This window comes from Entelurus aequoreus, linkage group LG19 (assembly GCF_033978785.1).
Source record: "Entelurus aequoreus isolate RoL-2023_Sb linkage group LG19, RoL_Eaeq_v1.1, whole genome shotgun sequence".
NCBI classification, from domain to species: domain Eukaryota; kingdom Metazoa; phylum Chordata; class Actinopteri; order Syngnathiformes; family Syngnathidae; genus Entelurus; species Entelurus aequoreus.
In genome coordinates, this window is record NC_084749.1 from 26181540 (window position 1) to 26201664 (window position 20125).

Genomic DNA, 20125 nt, shown 5'->3' on the forward strand with positions numbered 1-20125 from the left:
TATATATATATATATATATATATATATATATATATATATATATATATATATATATATATATATATATATATATATATATATATATAATTGCTTGCTACAATTAGGATAGCTTCCCCTGTAGCTTTGCTGCATTTAATCGAGACGAACTTGAAGCTTAGTTTACTAGATTTTCCAAGTAGCTTGCCCATCACTGGTAAGTAATTAGACGTTCTTAATTTGATTCAAGCAACTTAATAATTGATCTTTCAAGGCTATATTTATTTAATTTAACCATTTTGATGTTGTTTCTATAACATATATATTTTAATACTAGATTTTTTGTTTCAAACTTTACAAAAGCCCAACCCCAGCTGTGTTTAGGGTCATGGTATAACATCCCCACTTACCCCTCCAGTTGGACATAAATCTTGTGTCTTATGATTCTTTTCAGGTCCTTCCCTCTTAAAGGATCCAGGGGTGACAAGAGCCGTAGTTTGAAAAAACTATCAAGGTAAATTTATGAAATAATGACACAAGCAAATTGACATGAAAATGAAGCAATCTGTTTCTGTTTTAGGGAGTTTGAAGGTTCTATTCAGCGGTACCAGTGTTTTTTCTCAGAGCTACCTGAGATGCTTTGTGAAAGTGAGATGGAGGTTGAGCAGCACACTTGCTGGAGTGGTCAAGATGTTGTGGAGAGGTGAGCATTTTTTCTTAGTTGTGGTTCATTTAATTTCCAACATGCATCAAACAAAATGATTCCACTTTTCAAAAATCAACATATCAGAAAAGGAGTAGTCTAAATCGAAGCTTTAATTTTAATAGAACTGCACTTTTTGGGGGGAATCTTGCCTATTTTTCACTATCCTTTTGTGAGACAAGAAAACACATTTTTTTGTTTTGTTTTTTGTTTTTTTATTATTCTAAAGATAAAAAAACACTTGCAAGATGCGACTAATGAGAGTGCCCTTTCTTACTTTTAAAGTCCTCTAGCACATCTTCAAAACCCTCCAATGTTTTATATACACGCTGCAAGTATAATGTAGTAACACAAATATATGTAATATGTTTAATATTTACCCTATTTTGGTCATTTTAAGCATTACTTGATGAGCTTCAAGCACACCTGTGAAGTGAAAACCATTTCAGGTAACTACCACTTGAAGCTCATCGAGAGAATGCCAAGAGTGTGCGAAAAAGTAATCAGAGCAAAGGTTGGCTATTTTGAAGAAACTACAATATAAAACATGTTTTCAGTTATTTCACCTTTTTTTGTTAAGTACATAACTCCACATGTGTTCATTCAAAGTTTTGATGCCATCAGTGACAATCTACAATGTAAATAGTCATGAAAATAAAGAAAACACATTGAATGAGGAGAAGGTGTGTCCAAACTTTTGGCCTGTACTGTACATATATACAGTACGTATACAGTATGTATACATATATACATACATACGTATACATATATACATACATATACATACATACATACATACATACAGTATGTATAAATATACACACACACATACATACATATACACATACATACATACATACACACACACAGACACACACACACACACACACACACACACACACACACACACACACACACACACACACACACACACACACACACACACACACACACACACACACACACACACACACACACACACACACACACACTCACACACACAATAAATATACACACACACATATATATATATATATAGATATATACTTATACACACACACATACATACCGGTACATATACACGTACATACACACACATATATACATATACACACACATATACACGTTATTACACACTTACATACATATATACATACATACACACACACATATATATACTGTATATACATATATACACATACATATATACAGTATATATACAAATATAAATACAGTGAGGAAAACAAGTATTTGATAAACGGCTGACTTTGCAAGTTTTCCAACTTACAAAGCATGAAGAAGTCTGTAATCTTTATCATAGGTACTTAGGAACGAGTGACAGAATATAAAAGAAAAATCCACAAAATTACATTGTATTATTTTTAAGACATTAAACAGCATTTTGTTGCATGAAATAAGTATTTGGTACGTCAGAAAAACAGAACTTAATATTTGGTGCAGAAATCTTTGTTTGCAGTTACAGAGATTGGGCGTTTTCTGTTATTGACCAGCTTTGTATACACTACAACACTCCATACAGATCTTTTCCAGATCCTCTAGGTTTTGGGGCTGTCGTGTGGCAATACGGACCTTCAGCTCTCTCCAAAGATTTTCATTAGGGTTCAGGTCTGGAAACTGGCTAGGGCACTCCAGGACCTTGAGCTGTTTCTTATGGAGCCACTCCTTAGTTGCCCTGGCTGTTTGTTTTGGGTCGTTGTCATGCTGGAAGACCCAGCCATGACCCATCTTAAACGCTCTTACTGAGAAGAGATTGTTGTCCAAGATCTCGCGATAAATGTTCCCATCCATACTCCCCTCAAAACAATGCAATTGTCCTGTCCCCTTTGCAGAAAAGCATCGCCAAAGAATGATATTGCCACCTCCCTGTTTTACGGTTGTGCTCGTCCTTCTTCCTTCAAACACGGCGGGTGGAGTTCAGACCAGCTCTACTTTTGTCTCATCCGACCACATGACCTTCTCCCATTCCTCCTCTGGGTCACCCAGATGGTCATTGGCAAACTTTCAACTGGCCTTGACATGCGCTGCCTTGAGCAAGAGGACCTTGCTGCAAGATCTGAATCCATGATAGCGTAGTGTCTTCCTGTTTTTTTTGAGACTGTTGTATCAGCTCTCTTCAGGTCGTTAACCAGGTCCTGCCGTGTGGTTCTGAGCTGATCCCCCACCGTCCTCATGATCATTGATGCTCCACAAGGTGGGATCTTGTATGGAGCCCCAAGCCGAGGGAGATTGCCCGTCGTCTTGAACTTCTTCCATTTTCTAATAATTGCGCCAACAGTTGTTGCATTCTCACCAAGCTTGCCTATTGTCCTGTAGCCCACCCCAGCCTTGTGCAGGTTTACAATCCTATTTCTGGTGTTCTTACACAGCTCTCTGGTGTTGGCCATTGTGGAGGGGTTGGCGTCTGTTTGATTGAATGTGTGGACAGGTGTCTTAATGCAGGTAACGATTTCAAACAAGTGCAGTTGAGTGGAGAGCAGAAGGATTTTGTGAAGAAACACTAACAGTTCTGTGAGAGATGGTGATCAAATACATGCAATAAAATGCAAAATGAGTATTTAAAAATCATACAAATACAAAGTGATTTTATGGATGTTTGTTTAAGATTATGTCACTCACTGTTGGAGAGTACCTATTAGTGTTGTCCCGATACCAAAATGTACTTAGATACTTTTCGGTACTTTTCGATACTTTTCTAAATAAAGGGGACCACAAAAAATTACATTATTGGCTTTATTTTTACAAAAAATCTTACGGTACATTAAACATACAGTCGCGATCAAAAGTTTACATACACAAGTAAAGAACATAATGTCATGGCTATCTTGAGTTTCCAATACTTTCTACAACTGTTATTTGTTTGTGATAGAGTGATTGGAGCATATACTTGTTGGTCACAAAAAACATTCATGAAGTTTGGTTCTTTTCTGAATTTATTATGGGTCTACTGAAAATGTGACCAAATATGCTGGGTCAAAAGTATACATACAGCAATGTTAATATTTGGTTACATGTCCCATGGCAAGTTTCACTGCAATAAGGCGCTTTTGGTAGCCATCCACAAGCTTCTGGCAAGCTTCTGGTTGAGTTTTTGACCACTCCTCTTAACAAAATTGGTGCAGTTCAGCTAAATGTGTTGGTTTTCTGACATGGACTTGTTTCTTCAACATTGTCCATACGTTTAAGTCATTCTAAAACCTTAATTCTAGCCTGATTTAGCCATTCCTTTACCACTTTTGACGTGTATTTGGGGTCATTGTCCTGTTGGAACACCCAACTGTGCCCAAGACCCAACCTTCGAGCTGATGATTTTAGGTTGTCCTGAAGAATTTGGAGGTAATCCTCCTTTTTCATTGTGTGTGAACTGCACCAATTTTGCCAAGAGGAGTGGTCAAAAATTCAACCAGAAGCTTACCAGAAGCTTGTGGATGGCTACCAAAAGCGCCTTATTGCAGTGAAACTTGCCAAGAGACATGTAACCAAATATTAACATTGCTGTATGTATACTTTTGACCCAGAAGATTTGGTCACTTTTTCAGTAGACCCATAATAAATTCATAAAAGAACCAAACTTCATGAATGTTTTTGGTGACCAACAAGTATATGCTCCAATCACTCTATCACAAAAAAACAAGAGTTGTAGAAAGTATTGAAAACTCAAGACAGCCATGACCTTATGTTCTTTACAAGTGTAACTTTTGATCGCGACTGCATGTTTATTATTGCAAGTTTGTCCTTCAATAAAATAATGAACATAGAAGACAACTTGTCTTTTTTTAGTAAGTAAGCAAACAAAGGCTCCTAATTTGTCTGCTGACATATGCAGTAACATATTGTGTCATTTATCATTCTATTATTTTGTCAACATTATTAAGGACAAGTGGTAGAAAATGAATTATTAATCCACTTGTTCATTTACTGTTAATATCTACTTACTTTCTATGTTAACATGTTCTATCTACACTTCTGTTAACATGTAATAATCACTTATTCTTCTGTTGTTTGATAGTTTACATTAGTTTTGGATGATACCACAAATTTGGGAATCAATCCGATACCAAGTCGTTACAGGATCATACATTGGTCATAATTTAAGTCCTCATGTGTCATAAACATAATATTAACTTGAAATAAACAAACAACTTTTTACAGGCGGCAAAATCAGCAGTGCATCAATGAAAATTTTTTTATTACAGCTTTTAAAATAACTAAATCAAAATGTTCTGTCATTTTTATATGGCTGTTGTGACTGTAGTGAAATACCAACATCTTGTTTAGCAGTATGCCACTTGTGAGCTAGTAAATATAATATCTTAAAATTAATTATTAAATATACCATATATAATACATTGTTGCTGACGCACTAGACTCCTCAGCCACCAGAGGAGTCGCAGAAACAACCATTAGAGACAGAGAAGTGGATGTCATCAGCCACTGACGTTGAACACAGAGAGAAACTGAGAGAGTGTATTCAATTCTGGTTGGTTCTCATCAGGTTGTGCCTGGTGAGAAGGTGCTTTATGTCATATGTACTCGAGATCGACCGTTATGGTTTTTTTCAGGGCGGATACCGATTATTAGTGGTGAATTCCCCCCCCACACCCCTGATTGTAAATAATGTAAATCATTCAATATGATTATCTTGTGTGATGACTGTATTATGATGATAGTATATATGATAGTATATATCTGTATCATGAATCAATTTAAGTGGACCCCGACTTAAACAAGTTGAAAAACTTATTCGGGTGTTACCATTTAGTGGTCAATTGTACGGAATATGTACTTCACTGTGCAACCTACTAATAAAAGTCTCAATCAATCAATCAATCAATCAAAGGAGGCCGATAACCGATATATAGAGCCAATACTCATTTACAGTATAAGTGACATGTTGCCGTTATTTAGAATAACACTGTTACAAACTCCAACACTTAACCTTGTTTATTAACCTATGTTTATTTGAAAAAAAAAAAAAAAAGGGAATAAAAACAAACAAATAACAAAAAGTGCAGGGAGTTCCTTGGCACACACATCTCAAATTTTAATAAAGAAATAGATTTCTGAACTTTTGTATCCCTGAAATAATTTGTATTCCATAGTAACGTCAACGTCAATGATGACATAATTCCAATTTCCCAAGTTTTGACATACAAAATAAAAATAAATAAATAAAATAAGGCAGATGCCGAAATTTTGAAAAATTTCAAATATTGGTGCCGATAATTGGCCCGGCTGATAATCGGTTTGTCCCTAACATATACATACATATTACAAGCTAGTCATCCTACCGTGTAACATGTTTATGTAAAGTTTGTAAACACAAACCAACAATCACTCTGGGGAGCTGCCAGCTAGTGTCTCTCTGACCTCTTTACATGGTCGCTCTTCCATCCCTCCATCCACCCATTCATCCAAGTGTTGAACCACCCATTCATCACTTCGCATTCATTTCCTGTGGCCTTTGACCTGATTCACTTACGAATGTCAGGGGTTTTCGCTGAGCACAGTGAGGATAAAATAACTTTGCCTTTGACAGGGTAATGACAAAGTATAAGAGGGTATTGTATCATTGTAAATGTTTTTAACTTACCAAATTATTAAGGTTATACATTAATGCAAATCTGGTTGTTATAGTTGTAGAGGAGCTCACACAGTACAGCATAGCTGTAAATTAAAGTGTAATAGCAAATTTAATCCACTAGAGGGAAGCCTCTCATTTTGTTTTTGATTTGGTATTTTCAAATAATCCAAAATCTCTTAGCTACAGCACGTGTAGTATGCAAATGTAAGTAGAGCTACAAATAATACTTTCTTTCTTATCGGCTGATCTCTACCTTAGATGTAATAATAGTTACACTGCAGTGCTTTAGTCTGTGTTAAGACTTGGCGTAAATGAGGACTCAGATGCAGAGGAGTGACAATTGACTCAGACCTTTATTTAAACAATTCCTTGTTATCTCTAGGACAGAGTGATCAAAGAAAGTGGCTACAAAATCTATCTAAGATATATTCAAGCACTTATAGGGTATTAGCATAGGACACAAGGCAATAAACAGAAAATCACTCCATAAGGAGGAACCGGCAATAGCCAAAAAGTAATATGAGTCGAATACACAAAAAAACCAACAATCTATAATGATCTACAAAAAGGAAATTATCTCATGCTAAAAGGTTGAGACGCTATAAACAGAAAGTATGTATAAAGTATTTGCGAGGCCTGAAAACTAAAAGCGCTCCAGAAGGAGGGGGAAAAAAAAGAAGACAAGGCACTATGAAAATTGATACAAAAGACTTGACCAAAAACTTTAGCAAAAGAAAATCACTCTCTCAGAGGGAACAAAGGAATCAATAAACAAAGCGAGACAATACTTAACAAACTTGGTTGATGGCTGTGAACAAGGCTGTGGACAAGGCTGGAGGTACGTAGCGAGACGATATACTCTGGCAACAAGACAGGGGAAGACGAGGACTATATACACATGAGGGAGGGTGACACAGGTGGACACAATCAGGCAATCAGGAGAGACATCAGACCAGTGACACAGGAGGAAGGGCAAGTGGCCTGAAACGAGAGGAGGATTAGAACTTTCAAAATAAAACAGGAAATGTGCCAGACAACCCCAAAACAGGACTTCCCTCACCACGGTGTGACAGTACCCCCCCCTCTATGGCCGACTCCGGACGGCCCAGACTGTTCGGGGTGGTCTCTGTAGAAGTCCCTGATGAGAGTGGGGTCGACAATGTGGCGGGAAGGAACCCACTGTCTCTCTTCAGGTCCGTATCCTTCCCAATCCACCAGGAATTGTCTGCCCCGACCCCGGTTGCGCACTGCCAACAAGCGTTTAACCTTGTATACTGGTCCACCTTCAATTACTTCGGGTGGTGGAGGGGACGTGGTGGCTGGGACCATGGTGCTTTCTTTGGCTGGTTTGACCTGACTGACGTGGAAGGTGGGATGGACGCGAAGGGATCGAGGCAGACGAAGCCGAACCGCTGCAGGTCCGACGAGCTTGGTAATTGGGAATGGACCTACAAAGCGTGGTGCCAGTTTCCTAGATGTGACCTTGAGGTGTAAGTTCTTGGCTGAAAGCCAGACTCTCTGACCGGGTTCGTATGCAGGCGCAGGTCGTCTCTTGCGGTCTGCCGCTCTCTTCATCCGATCTTGTTGTCTAGACAATACTTGACGGGCGGCTGCCCAAATGCGGCGACAACGTCGGACCATGGCATGGGCGGAGGGAACCGACACTTCTGACTCATTCTCTGGGAAGAGAGGGGGCTGGTACCCTAAGGCACAATGAAAGGGAGAGAGGCCGGTGGCTGATGTAGGCAGCGAATTGTGCGCATACTCTACCCAGACCAGGTGTTTGCTCCATGTGGAGGGGTTCTGGCAGACCAAGCACCGGAGGCCGGTTTCCAGCTGCTGGTTAAGTCGTTCGGTCTGGCCGTTGGCTTCCGGATGATATCCTGATGTCAGGCTGGCCTTGGCTCCAATGAGTCGGCAGAACTCCCTCCAGAACCGTGATGCAAACTGAGGTCCCCGGTCTGTAACAATGTCTTTGGGAAATCCATGAACTCGGAATACATTAGTCATCATAGTCTCTGCCGTCTCCTTGGCGGACGGTAATTTAGGCATAGCGATGAATCTGACCATTTTGGAGAATCTGTCGACTACAGTGAGGACGGTGGTGTTACCTTGTGAGACCGGGAGGCCTGTAACGAAGTCCATCGAGATGTCTGACCACGGTCTGGAGGGGATGGGGAGCGGCTGAAGAAGTCCCATGCGAGACCTGGAAGACGTCTTGTTCCTGGCACAGACCGAACAGGCCTCTACATACTCTCGGACCTCTGTCTCCATGGCTGGCCACCAGAACCGCCGGGAGATCACAAACATGGTTCTTTTAACTCCCGGATGACACGAAAGCAGCGAGGTGTGAGCCCAATGAACCACCCGGGGACGCAGCTCAGTGGGGACAAACAATCGATTAACAGGACAACCCCTAGGTGGCGGGGCCACACCGTTAGCTTGCTTTACCTCAGTTTCTATTGGCCAAGTTACCGCTCCTACCACACAGTTCAGTGGAAGGATGGACTCAGGTTGCTTGGCCTCAGGCTCGGGGTCGAATAATCGTGACAAGGCGTCTGGCTTGACGTTGCGGGACCCCGGCCTGTAGGAGAGCGAGAAAGAAAAGCGATTAAAAAAAAGCGCCCACCTGGCCTGGCGAGAATTGAGTCTCTTAGCCTTCTTTATGTATTCTAAGTTCTTGTGATCTGTCCAGACAATGAATGGGTGTTCGGCCCCCTCGAGCCAATGCCTCCATTCCTCCAAGGCGAGCTTCACCGCCAGCAACTCCCGATTGCCGACATCATAGTTTCTTTCAGCTTTGGACAGCCGCCGCGACAGAAAGGCACAGGGATGCATCTTCCCGTCCTGCTGAGAGCGTTGAGACAGCACTGCTCCAACTCCTTCATTAGAAGCGTCCACCTCCACGACGAACTGGCGCTGTGGGTCCGGAATGGTGAGGATGGGCGCTGAGGTGAAGCGGTGCTTGAGCATCTGGAATGCCCTCTCTGCCTCTGGAGACCAGTGGAACCGCACCTGGGTGGAGGTAAGAGCATGGAGAGGAGCAGCTATTGCGCTGAAGTTTCTGACAAACCGCCTGTAAAAGTTAGCAAATCCCAAGAATTGCTGAATTTTCTTGCGGCTGTCAGGTGTCGGCCAATCGGCCACAGCGCTAACTTTAGCCGGATCCATCTGCACTCTTCCAGGGGCTACAATGAAGCCCAGGAAGGAAACAGTGTCGGCATGAAAAACACTCTTTTCAGCTTTAACATATAGATCATTGTCTAGGAGTCTCTTTAAAACCTGATTTACATGGTCTTGGTGAGTGTCACTGTCAGGTGAATAAATCAATATATCATCAAGATAAACATAGACAAAATGGTCCAGAAAGTCTCTTAGTACTTCGTTGATCATGGCTTGGAACACGGCCGGGGCATTGGTGAGACCAAAAGGCATGACCCTGTATTCATAGTGACCATTGGGTGTGTTGAATCCGGTCTTCCACTCGTCTCCCTCTCTTATTCGGACCAGATGGTAAGCGTTGCGTAGGTCCAGCTTGGTGAATATTTTAGCCTGTTGGAGTTGGTCGAAGACAGAAGACATGAGGGGAAGAGGGTAACGGTTCTTGATGGTAATGTCATTCAGGGGGCTGTAATCGATGCAGGGCCTTAACGACCCGTCTTTCTTCTTCACAAAGAAGAACCCTGCTCCTGCTGGCGATGATGACGGGCGAATCAGGCCGGATTCCAGTGATGCCGAGATGTAATCGTTCATAGCAGCTTTTTCTGGACCCGAGACGGAGTACAGACGCCCTTTGGGAATTGTGGCCCCGGGGAGTAGATCAATGGCACAGTCGTAGGAACGGTGGGGTGGCAGTGACAGGGCCTTTGTCTTGCTGAAGACTTGTCGTAGATGGTGATAACAGGGGGGGACAGAATTCAGGTCCGGAAATTCTGAGTCTGTGACAGGTTTAGCAGAAAAAAGATTAATTTCTTTGACACTTTCTTTCTGGATAGTAGAAAAATTACAGTTCTGGGTACATTCCCTTCCCCATTCACTGATCGTCCCTGTCTTCCAGTCCACACGAGGGTTATGCTGGTACAGCCATGGATACCCCAAGATCAACGGATGAGAAGGAGAATTAATCAAATATGGACAAATTTGTTCCTGATGGCCGTCAATGTTCATTTGGACAGGTTCACAGATGTGTGTGATGGTGAAAAGCTCCTTACCATTCAGAGACCTGGCCTTAATGGGTTTAACTAGTGGTTCTGACTTGAGTCCTAGTCTCCTAGCTAAACCCCAGTCCATCAGACTCTCATCTGCCCCAGAGTCTATTAACGCCTCAAGCGATGTGACTGTGTGATTTGTTAACGTGATCTTGGTATGAGTGCGTGGCCTCTGAGGAACAGCCGGAATGTGACTCACCGCCTGGGATCTCTTGGTTGGACATGAAACGACAAGATGGCCGCCCTCTCCACAGTAAAAACATCTCCCCTCCATCAGCCGCTTGCGTCGCTCCTCTGGCGTCAGTCGGGCTCTCCCCAGCTGCATGGGCTCCCCCTCCTGGTTGGTGCGTAAGTGAGGATGTAGCTCCAGAGGTGAGCGCCGAGTCGTCGACCGGTTAGGTGCTAAAGGATGGGTGGTTCTTTCTGCAGCTTCCGATCCTCCATCTCGCTGTCGTTTGAGCTGGGCCCGTCGATTGTCCGTCCTGATGGCAAGCTCGATGAGGGCATCTAGATTGTCGGGTAGGTCCAGAGGAACGAGGAGGTCCTGTATGTACGCACTGAGCCCTTTCAAAAAGACGTCGTAAAGAGCCGTGTCGTCCCACCCGCTTTCTGCTGCCAGCGTGCGGAAGCCAATGGCGTAGTCACACACGGGCCCGGTGCCCTGCTTTAAACTGCTTAGTTCTTGTGCCTTTTCTCTGTTAGAGGTCACCGGGTCAAAAGTCCTGGTTAGCGCAGCTTGAAAGTCTGTGAAGGAGTGGCAGAGTGAAGAGTTCCGCCCCCATTCGGCAGAAGCCCACGCCTTAGCTCTATCCGTAAGATGAGAAATCATGAAAGCAATCTTGGAACGTTCAGTGGGGAATGCATGGGGCATCAGTTCAAAATGAATAGCACAGTCTATCAAAAAGGTTTTGCACAAACCAGGAGCGCCAGCATATGGCGCCGGAGGGGCCAGCTCGCAGCCGGCTCCGGAAGGAGGTGAAGACACAGTGGGGGCAGCGGGTGGCGTGGGGGGATGGGTCGCCGGAATCGGTCGAGCAAGCTGCTCAAGTAGTCCTTGTAGCTGGGAGGAAAGGTGACCCATGTTTGCTGCCATCGCCGTCTGAAACGCCTCCTGTCGGGCGAGCCGTGATTCCTGGGTGTGCAGGATTTCCGTCAGTTGTTTTGCCTCTGCTGAGTCCATACTGGCCAGAGTATACTGTTATGACTTGGCGTAAATGAGGACTCAGATGCAGAGGAGTGACAATTGACTCAGACCTTTATTTAAACAATTCCTTGTTATCTCTAGGACAGAGTGATCAAAGAAAGTGGCTACAAAATCTATCTAAGATATATTCAAGCACTTATAGGGTATTAGCATAGGACACAAGGCAATAAACAGAAAATCACTCCATAAGGAGGAACCGGCAATAGCCAAAAAGTAATATGAGTCGAATACACAAAAAAACCAACAATCTATAATGATCTACAAAAAGGAAATTATCTCATGCTAAAAGGTTGAGACGCTATAAACAGAAAGTATGTATAAAGTATTTGCGAGGCCTGAAAACTAAAAGCGCTCCAGAAGGAGGGGGAAAAAAAAGAAGACAAGGCACTATGAAAATTGATACAAAAGACTTGACCAAAAACTTTAGCAAAAGAAAATCACTCTCTCAGAGGGAACAAAGGAATCAATAAACAAAGCGAGACAATACTTAACAAACTTGGTTGATGGCTGTGAACAAGGCTGTGGACAAGGCTGGAGGTACGTAGCGAGACGATATACTCTGGCAACAAGACAGGGGAAGACGAGGACTATATACACATGAGGGAGGGTGACACAGGTGGACACAATCAGGCAATCAGGAGAGACATCAGACCAGTGACACAGGAGGAAGGGCAAGTGGCCTGAAACGAGAGGAGGATTAGAACTTTCAAAATAAAACAGGAAATGTGCCAGACAACCCCAAAACAGGACTTCCCTCACCACGGTTTGACAGTCTGTCTGTGCACATTACCAACATGTCAGATGTTTGCTGCAAGGGATGAGTTGAGAAGAATGGTTCTTTGTGTGTTTGTGTGTGTGGTATCTTTGGCAACCGTGCAGAAACCAAAGGCCAAACAATTCCATTACATTGCAGGTGATACATTTATGTCATTCTTGAGATGTTATCAGGTATCATTCACAGTCAAACATTGTCTCTGCAGTATCATCAGCTGTCATCATACAAACAAAATGATCTGCTGTTCTGCAATCTTCTGCAGTTGCTCATTCACAGCACTGACACAGTTCCATAAGGACATATTTCACAGAAAGCACCATACACAAGGAACTATATGTGTTTTTTTTAATTTATTTTTTAACAGGTCAATTAGTAGTAATTATATGATTTTCCTTTTTACATAGTTATTGATAACGTCAGCAGTACAAAGGCACATATAGTGAGCAACAGCAACATCAAAAACAAAAGATCCGGGGCTTTACCCAGATAAGTGATGGATTTTTTAGCATTAGCAAACAAATTGTGTTCTTTTTTAAAATGATATAGCAGCTCAACTTTCAAATTCTGCCCACCTTAAAGGGAATATGCACTTTTTTTGGAATTTTGCCTATCATTCAATCAATCAATCATCCATTTTCTACCGCTTGTCCTTTTTGGGGTTTGCGATGAAGCGCTTTTCATACATAAAAGAAATGCAAAGCAAAGTGCTTTACAAAGTTAAAAGCAAGACCCCGGTGACCCATATCCCCCCATTATTACGTACGCATGGACACAGATACCAAACACAAACACAAACACAAACACAAACACCCCAACAACGGATGTCGTTGTGGCTTGTGCAGCCCTTTTAGACACTTGTGATTAAGGGCTATATAAATAAACTTTGATGGATTGAACATACACGCATATGCAACTATATGGACACATTATTGCATGGCTGAGTACAGAGTAATCAGTTATCATTCACAATATTTATATAAGACAAGAAAACCTATATGTTTTTCTTGTTTTAATGCATTCTGAATAGTAAATAAATGCCATCAAAAGTCCGCTTACAAGGGAACCTTTATGGGAGTCTCTCTATTCTGCTTATAAAAGCCCTTAAAAAAACACCCAAACACCTCCATTAAGGTTTTGTATACACACTGTAAGCATATATGTAATGTAGTAAAAAGGCACATTTATAATAACATTTACATTTTTGCTCATTTTAAAGGGGAACTGCAAAAAATGCCTATTGTTCAAAATCATTATGAAAGAAATGACGACGAATGTATTTTTTTTGTAATGCATTTTAAATATTAAATAAGCGTAAATAAAAGTCAGCTTACAGCGGAGCCAATGGGAGGTCCTCTAATCCGCCTATAAAATCCAATATATAACCAATCAAAAACCGCCAACAATACTCTGTTTACATTTCGTGACTTGTATATTAACCAAGTAATGTTATTATAAGCTCTAACACAGACAAACTATTTACAGCGGCGATGTGATCATTACCGTGTGTGCCAATGTTTACATCATCGAGTGGTCTGCTGCTTTCTCGCTTCCCTGCTCCCTGTAAGTTCATCGTAGATCAGGTGTGTGGTTGGGGGCGGGAGGCGTGGTTAAGAGGGGAGGAGTATATTTACAGCTAGAATTCACCAACTTGAGTATTTCATATATATTTCATATATATATATATATATATATATATATATATATATATATATATATATATATATATATATATATATATATATGTGTGTGTGTGTGTGTATGAAATACTTGACTTTCAGTGAATTCTAGCTATATATATATATATATATATATATATATATATATATATATATATATATATATATATATATATATATATATATATATATATATATATATATATTTATTTTATTATACATATAATATATGTATAATAGTTCCACTTTAAATATACGCAGCGCATCAATTTCAAAAACGCATCAGGACATTCACTTGTTTTTTCAACAACATCCCTGATTATCACTCACTGCAGACTTCAGGAGAGCCAATTTTTTAAAATAAAACATCACTTACTGTACAAAGTTTGCTGTCATTAGGATGCCGACTGATAAAATTGTGTTATAGTCTTGTTTAGATGAAGAAAAGCTCATGATCTCTGTGTAGAAAAAGAGGGTGAAACTAAACGTCTTTTTGTGTTCTCGCCATTTCTGGGTCTAAATTGACTGTCAAAGTGTACCAACTTGTCGGAATATGTCTTCATCCCTCTACTATCCAGGATGGCATAATTTATGATCTACAATAAACTTCCACAAGCAATGAAGTGAGTAAGCAGCTTACAACTCAATGATATACACATAGGCACACAAGTTCGGGGTCACGGCGCTGCTATAAATAGTTTGTCTGCGTTAGCGCTTATAATAACAATATCATTGATACCTGGTTAATATTCAAGTCACAAAATGTAAATAGAGTATTGTTGGCGGTTTTTGGATGGTTATTGGGTTTTACGGGCGGAATAGAGGACCTCCTATTGGCTTTGCTGTAAGCGGACTTTATGAGTTAAATTGCATTTTTTTAAATACATGCGTTGTCATGTCTTTTATAATGATTGTGAACGATAGCCAACATTCCAAAAAAAGTGCAGTTCCCCTTTAAAGCAGACTATAATCACTGGATTACACTTAATAATAATTAGCTTTAGGGATGTAACTGTCTTGACCTGTGAGTTTGAGTCTTGTCTTGCTTTGTATTTATTATAGATTTCTTAGATTTGAGGTCTATTTCTCATTCCTTTGTTTACTTTTTAGTTTTTTGAGTGCTGATTAATCTCACATGCCTCTGATTAGAGTTCAGGAGGCTCACCTGCTTCTGATCGCTAATCAGAGAGCTTTATAGACTGGTGTCAGCCTGCCTTCCTCGCAGGTTCATTGTTCGCCACTGGCAACAGTAACGATTGGAGCCAGCCTGTCACGTTCGCGTTTCCTTTGCTTCCCTTCGGCACGCTACCTTAGTATTTTTTGCTGTGAGTGCAAAGATTAAATAATAATTTTTACCTGCACGCTGCTTCTGATGTTTTCTCACTTGCATCTTGGGAAACACGACAATCGCGACAACGCCACCAGATCGTTACAGTAACAATAAACAGTATTAATGATTGCCACCGTAAAACATTTGGTTTTAAGGTTATACATTTTAATTATTGAAAAACTGTGATTGATAAACTACACTTTAATAACCTCCCTGAATGGCTAGCGCTAGCTTGCTATCTTAAATGCTAACATGATTACAATAGGGATTAACGTCTTTACTCATTAAGAAATGACATACCCAAAGCTAAACTTGTACAAAGTAAAACATTGCTGTCCGAGCAACTAATACGTTAAATTGTGCACATCAAACCTTTACAAGCTCTTTTAGCACAGAGTGATATATACTTTTGAGGAATATCAAACAAAGGTGTTTTTAGGTGCATTCAAGGACCGCTGAACTTAGTAGGATGCCACAACGCCTGCCAGAACACTATCAGTAAAGCATATGAAACACAAAACATGCAAAATAGTGAGATGTATTTATTTATTTTAGTTATTTAAAAGAAATAAAAACTTGGGGAAAATATTTAATTGTGTGCCTAAGTACATTTTGTGCACATTCAACAATACCGCAATGATGATGATAGCCGTGATAATTTTGGACACAGTAACATATGATGTGATTTTAAAAAAAAAATATATGCCTCCCTAATATGCTTTAATTAGAGATGTCCGATAATATCGGCGGCCGATAAATGCTTTAAAAATGTAATATCGGAAAATATCGGTATGTTTTTTTTTTATTATCGGTATTGTTTTTTTGATTTTGTTTTTTTAATTAAATCAACATAAAAAACACAAGATACACTTACAATTAGTGCACCAACCCAAAAAAACCTCCCTCCCCCATTCACACTCATTCACACAAAAGGGTTGTTTATTTCTGTTATTAATATTCTGGTTCCTACATTATATATCGATATATATCAATACAGTCTGCAAGGGATACAGTCCGTAAGCACACATGATTGTGCGTGCTGCTGGTCCACTAATAGTACTAACCTTTAACAGTTAATTTGACTCATTTTCATTAATTACTAGTTTCTATGTAACTGCTTTTATATTGTTTTACTTTCTTTTTTTATTCAAGAAAATGTTTTTAATTTATTTATCTTATTTTATTTTATTAATTTAAAAAAAGGACCTTATCTTCACCATACCTGGTTGTCCAAATTAGGCATAATAATGTGTTAATTCCACGACTGTATATATCGGTATCGGTGGATATCGGTATCAGTTGATATTGGTATCGGTAATTAAAGAGTTGGACAATATCGGAATATCGGATATCGGCAAAAAGCCATTATCGGACATCCCTAGCTTTAATGAAGCAAAACTATTACTATCAAGCTTGTTTGGATTCCTACCGTGTCGTAGTCTTTTTTCAAAAGTGAAAAGAAAAGATTGTTAAGAATCAGGATGATTGTCATCGTGCATTTACTGTCAGGTTTGTCACTGACAGTTTAGTTATGTTTTGGTATTTCCTCTTTGTCTTTATTTCCTGTCAGTGCTCTTAATTTGGTTGTTTCCTGCTTTTCTCCCTGAGCGCTGTTTCCCCTCAGCTGCGGCTGATTGGCACCTGGTCACACCTGGTGTCAATCAGCCGGCTGCTATTTAAACCTGCTTTGCCCTCCAGTCAGTGCTGGAGTATTGTCATTGTTGCTGTTTGCGGTAAGCTGTTCCTGTTTGCTGGGTCATGATAGCTATTTGCAGTTTGCTAGCTCCTTGTTTCTTGTTAGCTATATCCTGTTAGCTGTTTCCAGTTTTTCTGTTTGCTGGTTCCTGTTTCCAGTTTGGCTGTTCCTGGTTTCTAGTTTGTGTTTTTTTTTAAATTTTGGACATTAAATTATGTTTTCCTGCACAAAGCCTGCCAAGTTGGCGAAGTTGGTAGAGTGGCCGTGCCAGCAATCGGAGGGTTGCTGGTTACTGGGGTTCAATCCCCACCTTCTACCATCCTAGTCACGTCCGTTGTGTCCTTGGGCAAGACACTTCACCCTTGCTCCTGATGGGTGCTGGTTAGCGCCTTGCATGGCAGCTCTTGCCATCAGTGTGTGAATGTGTGTGTGAATTGGTGAATGTGGAAATACTGTCAAAGCGCTTTGAGTACCTTGAAGGTCGAAAAGCGCTATACAAGTATAACCCATTTATCATTTATTTATTTTTCATCTCTGCATCTTGGGGTTCGTCACCTATACTTTGTGACATTTACAGTACAAACATGTACAGAACAATTTATTTTTACAATAAACAATAGAGTAAACTATTGTATTTTTGTCCCCTTTTCCTGCGCCATTCTGCTGTCAAGTCAAAGTCATAAACAGACCGAAGACAGCACGTAAGGCTGGGGAAGATTGTCTCGGACAGTCGAACCACAAACACTGGTACTCCTCAGGGCTGTGTACTCTCCCCCTGGCTCTTCTCCCTGTATACAAACTGCTGCACCTCCAGTCACCAATCCGTAAAACTGCTCAAGTTTGCGGATGACACCACCCTCATCGGGCTCATCTCGAATGGTGATGAGTCCGCCTACAGGAGAGAGGTAGACCGGCTGACGTCCTGGTGCAGCCTCAATAACCTGGAGCTGAACGCCCAGAAAACAGTGGAGATGATCATGGACTTCAGGAAAGTCACAGCCCCACCATCCCCCCTCACCCTGATTGACTCTCCCACCCCCGTCCTCATTGTGGACTCCTTCCGTTTCTTGGGCACCACCATCACCCAGGACCTCAAGTGGGAGCTGACCATCAGCTCCCTCATCAAGAAGGCCCAGCAGAGGATGTACTTCCTGCGGCAGCTGAGGAAACTTAAGGTGCCGACCGAGATGCTGGTGCAGTTTTACTCAGCCATCATAGAGTCCATCCTGACCTCCTCCATCACAGTGTGGTTCCCCGGCGCCACAGTCCAGGATAAGAATAGACTGCAATGCATCGTACGTGCTGCGGAGAAGGTGATTGGCTGCAAGCTCCCATCCCTCCAGGACTTGTTCTCCTCCAGGACCAGGAGGCGTGTGGGTCGGATCACAGCTGACTCTTCTCACCCTGGACACACACTATTCTCCCCTCTCCCCTCAGGCAGGAGACTACGCTCCATCCAGACCCACACCTCCCGCCACCTGAACAGTTTTTTCCCCTCGGCCATCAGGCAAATGAACAAGAACTCCTAACAGCAGCTCCTTGAATTCCTTGAATCCCTTCTAAGTCTATCTGATAGCTCAGTCACAGCTCTTTTTATACCAAATATGTGTTATATGTGTTTTATGTCGCACGTTTGCACCAAGAAAAATTCCTAGTTTGTGAACCCGTTGTCAAACAATGGCAATAAAACTATTCTGATTCTGATTCTGATTCTAAACCGCTACACCAAAAAAGTATAAAGCATCAAGGAAGTTAGTGCTTGTGCCTCACAATACGAAGGTCCTGAGTTCAATCTCGGGCTCGGGATCTTTCTGTGTGGAGTTTGCATGTTCTCCCCGTGACTGCGTGGGTTCCCTCCGGGTACTCCGGCTTCCTCCCACCTCCAAAAGACATGCACCTGGGGATAGGTTGATTGGCAACACTAAATTGGCCCTGGAGTGTGAATGTTGTCTGTCTATCTGTGTTGGCCCTGCGATGAGGTGGCGACTTGTCCAGGGTGTCCCCCGCCTTCCGCCCATGTGCTGCTGAGATAGGCTCCAGCAACCCCCGCGACCCCGAACGGGACAAGCGGTAGAAAATGGATGGATGGATGGAAGTAAAATCTTGTATCGACCAATGTTGATGGCGCTAAAGGGAAGGAAATCAGTTTTGTTATTGTTAAATTTCACATAAAGTGCCCTGTTATATACTAATGGACATTTTCAAAGCTATTTTTGGTTCTCAAGTCTGTCTTAACTAAACTGCAGCGGCTTGATCCCGGACTGCCGCAGGAACATTATAAACAACAACAATGGTCGCCCATCAATCCATGGCCAGTCTACCCTTGCACTATCAGCACTTAAAGCGCATGTAAAATGTCAATTAATGAATGACAATTTAGCCCGGGGTGGCCTTGGACCCTTGGTTTACAAAACAAAGTTTTGTCTGTCTAGCTAGCTGTCTGCTATAGCTAATGTTATCAAGTGTGTGGATGCTGGATCGATCTGAATGAGGTTCACTTTGGCATTCACTATGCCATCTACCAGCATACCTGTCAACATTTGCATTTCACACTATGGGATATTTCCCAGGAAAATAGGGAAAACTAAGGGATTTTCATTTTCATCACAAAAAAAACCTAAAACTAAAATGCATGCCCTAAACAGGGCTCAAACTCATGTCGCTTGTCTTACAACACAGTGTCATGAACTACTGAGCTAAAACAATCCACACTGACACACACAAAGGGCAGTTAGCAGGCCTAATGCAATGTTTTCTAGTCAGTAACCCTGTTATATTTTATAAATGCGAGTAAAAAAAAAAATTCTGAGCTTCGTCATGGTGATTATGGTCGAGACAGTTTTAAAGTTGGCTTACGCACGCTTTCTCAGCAGCCTGCTCTTCTTTTTTTATTGAGAGACAATTGCAGGAAAAAGACGTAAGAAAGAAGGACAAAACATTTTATTTCTGGGAAAA

The 20125-nt window shown here is 41.3% G+C and overlaps 1 protein-coding gene across 3 annotated transcripts in view; it reads left to right on the forward strand.

Moving 5' to 3' along the window:
- Nucleotides 1-20125, forward strand: part of LOC133635232 (glypican-5-like) — a 189952-nt gene that overhangs the window by 100395 nt on the left and 69432 nt on the right. For all 3 annotated transcript variants that reach the window (XM_062028176.1, XM_062028175.1, XM_062028177.1), the window contains 2 exons: nucleotides 431-490; nucleotides 557-679. In XM_062028176.1, coding sequence (XP_061884160.1) covers nucleotides 431-490; nucleotides 557-679 — 183 coding nt within the window. The remainder of the gene's footprint in view (nucleotides 1-430; nucleotides 491-556; nucleotides 680-20125) is intronic.